This window comes from Pseudochaenichthys georgianus, unplaced genomic scaffold (assembly GCF_902827115.2).
Source record: "Pseudochaenichthys georgianus unplaced genomic scaffold, fPseGeo1.2 scaffold_1105_arrow_ctg1, whole genome shotgun sequence".
Taxonomy (NCBI): Eukaryota; Metazoa; Chordata; class Actinopteri; order Perciformes; family Channichthyidae; genus Pseudochaenichthys; species Pseudochaenichthys georgianus.
The window spans coordinates 11,735-15,712 of record NW_027262060.1 but is presented as its reverse complement, the minus strand read 5'-3'; the positions used below and the strand labels follow the sequence as shown (position 1 = coordinate 15,712).

Genomic DNA, 3,978 nt, shown 5'->3' with positions numbered 1-3,978 from the left:
TTCTTAGTACATGGTTCAAAGCGGCCTCTCTGCTGTAGTTCTTAGTAGATGTGTTCAAAGCGGCCACTCTGCTGCAGTTCTTAGTACATGTGTTCAAAGCTAAAGAAAACATGTATTCTAGCTTTTGCTCAGTTTTCCATGTTATGCTGTTGAACATCAGTCAGAACACTTTCTCATAGAATGTACTTTGTTCTTTTCATTGACAGAAAGTATAACAATATTCATTATTAGATTCAAATGTTTTTTATTGCAGGATATATTATTAGACAACATCACCAACATGTCATGATGAAAGTGCTCTGTCAGCAGACGCCTCCTCCACACGTTTCTTGTAAATCAGCTGCTTTAACTGAACAAAGGAAACATGATGAACACTGATTGGTTTAGATTCTCTGTCACTCACTGCAGGAGAAGGTGTCATTGGCCACTTCATCCGGTGCCTAAGGGGCGAACCTCTATAAAAAGTGAACCCATACAACAGCGCAGAAAGAAGTTGAACTTTCCTGCAGAGTGGCAACGTCCTAAGAGCATCATACGGTAAGCCATATATTCACGGATACTGTTTGTTAAATGAATTGTTTATGTCTGGACGCCCTGTTTATTATAAAGTACCTGTGTTGGGTCTCTCCAGTGTGTGTTCATTACAGCATGATGGTGTGTGCTTTGAACTGTCCTACATTTATTATACTACTTACCCTCTTTTATGAAATGAACATGACTGTTTACGGGATCAGGACAACATTTCAAAAGGAAATGTCTTCGGGTGCAATGCCCTCATTTTGGGTATGATATATGTAAATCATAGTTATTGTATTTCTATGTCTGATTATCATCAGCTTGCAGAGGTTGCGGTGGCGCGTGTGCATCGCGAGGCTCCGTGTCTGGCTAGTTTTAGCAAGTTAGTGCATTTGTACCTAATTATCTATGTAATTATCTCGTGTGTGTTCACTCGACTCAGCTGGGCCAACTACTCATACAGCAGTACTTATAATGCACCTTGTTTTTATTTATATATAGCACATCTTGCATTTCTGGTTGGATACCAACTGCATTGCATCGGCACAATGCCAATACAGTTGAATCTAATCTGACTAGATAAGGGTTAACACATTTATCTGTCATTCAAAAGATCTAAATAAATAAAAGTGCAATGATTTACAGTATTTTCTTTGTTCCCAGGCAGTGCTATGGCTGACTCATCTAATCATGATAGCAATGATGTTCCAGGAATGATAGAAAAATATGGACCTGCCGCAGCAGCTGGAAAGATCAAGGCCATGTTGGAAGAGAAGAAAAATATTCTACTAAACATCGGCATCACAGGAGAGTCTGGCACTGGTAAATCCACCTTCGTTAACGCCTTTAGAGGCATAGACAACAAGGATGACCTCGCCGCCCCTACTGGTGCTGTAGAAACCACCATGGAGCCCAGATCATACCCCCATCCAAGATGGCCCAATGTCCAAGTGTGGGATCTTCCTGGTATTGGCACCACCAAATTCCCAGCTGCCCAGTACCTGGAGCATGTTAAGTTTAAAAGATATGACTTCTTCATCATCATCTCAGCTGGTCGCTTCAAAGAAAATGAAGTAAACTTGCTCTGGAGATTCAGAGGATGCAGAAGAAGTTCTACTTTGTTCGCTCAAAGATTGATGATAACGTGCGTGCCGAAGAAAGAAGTCAGAAAGGTTTCCGGCTTGACCAGACCCTTGCAGCAATCAGAAAGGACTGCACTGACGGTAAGTCTCAGATCGAGGTGGATATGAGACTTTCTTTAACTATGCAATATGGGTCACAGGTAGAAACTGGTTGGTTTCAAGACAACAACACCAACCTCACACACGGCCAGCCCGAGGGGATAGCAAGACGGTCCCAATGTGAACAGTTCATCAGATGAGTCATATGATGCTGACTGAGCTCTGACCCGCAGAGGGTTTCACTTTCATCATCTGCAACTAACTTGTTTGTTCTCTTTGTGATGCAGGTCTTGCAGGGATACGGTCTCCACAAGTCTTCCTGGTGTCCAGCTTTGAGCGTCACCTGTATGACTTCACCCTGTTGGGGGAGACGCTGCAGAGAGAGCTTCCTGCACACAAGGGAGATGCTCTGCTGTTAGCCATGACCACTAGTAATGTTGAGATCATCAACAAGAAGAAGGCGGTTCTCCGGTCAGAAATAAACGGTGTTGCCTGGTTATCTGCACTAGCAGGAGCTGTACCTGTGCTCTCTGTCATTGTTGATCTAAACCTACTGGTTGAAACAGCCAATAAGTACAAAGTTACTTTTGGTCTTGATGACAAGTCACTGCAGAATCTGGCTCAGAGTGCAGGTGTGCCTTTGGGTGATCTCAGATCAGTGCTGAAATCCCCTCTGGCTTTAGAGGAAGTTAGCACAGGTGTTATTGGTGACATGCTGAAGTGGTCTGTTTCTCAGAAGGTGGGAGAGGAACTGCTCAGATACGTTCCAATACTTGGAAGCATAATCGCAGCAAAAACATCCTTCCACGCCACGGAGAAAGCTCTCAATGATTTCCTCAACGGGCTCGCTGAGGATGCGGTGAGAGTATTCAAAAGAGCCCTGAACCGTTAAGTGTGATATTGTTCAGGGAAGGGTGTGGCACTTGAAGGTTTCCTGAGTGCTGGAGAACCTAAAGCAGTGAGTGATTGTCATGTTTCCTGGTCTTAGCAGTTCAAGCTCCTGATTGATAAGAACTCCGAGGGGAGGGTGTGCTTGAAGGGCTGCTTTTATTGGCCGCCTAACCGAGTAACATTCTCTTCGTCTTTTGAGAAATTAATTGAAAATAAATGTGGTTTGTAGGAAGCGATCTCCATTGTTCCATCAGAGTGCACCACGAGCTTTGGTCTCATATATTAATGTCATTAATCAACGAAAACTGGAAATACTTTTCAAATAAAGCAGAGATGTTATTTTTTTCAAAGGATATAAACAGATTGTTGTTCATGATTTGTTTTACATCTGATTGTGAGAATGATTGAACTGTTCAATAAAATGAATGATGTTTAAAGTCTGAATCTGCAGTCAGTTACTCTTCACGGCCCAAAGGTGCTCTGCAACTGTTCTGACGAGACGGCAATGATTTAACTCATTGTTCAAGGAAGAGAAAAAGATTGTGTTCGTTTTAAACTACTGCCGTATATTTTATATAATCATATATTGATTTATTGATTATAAAAAGTGTTAGAATGTAATGATCTTTATTAGCACACACAGACTACACTGATGTCCTCCTGTGATGTTTCTAACACATGGACATATACAGAACCAACTGAAAAGCCCTGTCTTTCACTATACCCCGATGCACTGCCCTTTCCCTGCACCATTTGAAGGGTCTTTCACTATACCCCGATGCACTGCCCTTTCCCTGCACCATTTGAAGGGTCTTTCACTATACCCCGATGCACTGCCCTTTCCCTGCACCATTTGAAGGGTCTTTCACTATACCCCGATGCACTGCCCTTTCCCTGCACCATTTGAAGGGTCTTTCACTATACCCCGATGCACTGCCCTTTCCCTGCACCATTTGAAGGGTCTTTCACTATACCCCGATGCACTGCCCTTTCCCTGCACCATTTGAAGGGTCTTTCACTATACCCCGATGCACTGCCCTTTCCCTGCACCATTTGAAGGGTCTTTCACTATACCCCGATGCACTGCCCTTTCCCTGCACCATTTGAAGGGTCCAAACAGCCATTTCTACGGCATGTGTTTGGAGAAAGGACACAATCAACGGCGCAGAACTGTACTGTATGATCTGAATCTTGCGGTGCTTGAAGAAATACACACTGGTTAAGCCGGCCGGGTTTTATCAACACGTCACCAGTTATTTAAACAAGCCACTATCTGAGGATAATAAGATAAAACGCCATTTATCTCGAGAGCCATTGCAGCGCATGAAGAATTGATGCTTCCACAAATGTGTCCGTCTGCTGTTTTAATAAAGCTGCCACGTGTTTTCAA

At 43.2% G+C, this 3,978-nt stretch overlaps 1 protein-coding gene across 1 annotated transcript; it reads left to right on the top strand.

Annotated features, from left to right (window-relative positions):
- The first annotated feature begins 498 nt into the window (after nucleotides 1-498).
- Nucleotides 499-3,025, top strand: LOC117440657 (interferon-inducible GTPase 5-like). Its single transcript, XM_071202067.1, is given in 5 exon segments — nucleotides 499-537; nucleotides 837-898; nucleotides 1,180-1,587; nucleotides 1,590-1,739; nucleotides 1,985-3,025. Coding segments are annotated over 3 exon segments (1,155 nt in total). The 5' UTR covers nucleotides 499-537; nucleotides 837-898; nucleotides 1,180-1,187; the 3' UTR covers nucleotides 2,590-3,025.
- The last annotated feature ends 953 nt before the right edge of the window (nucleotides 3,026-3,978 follow it).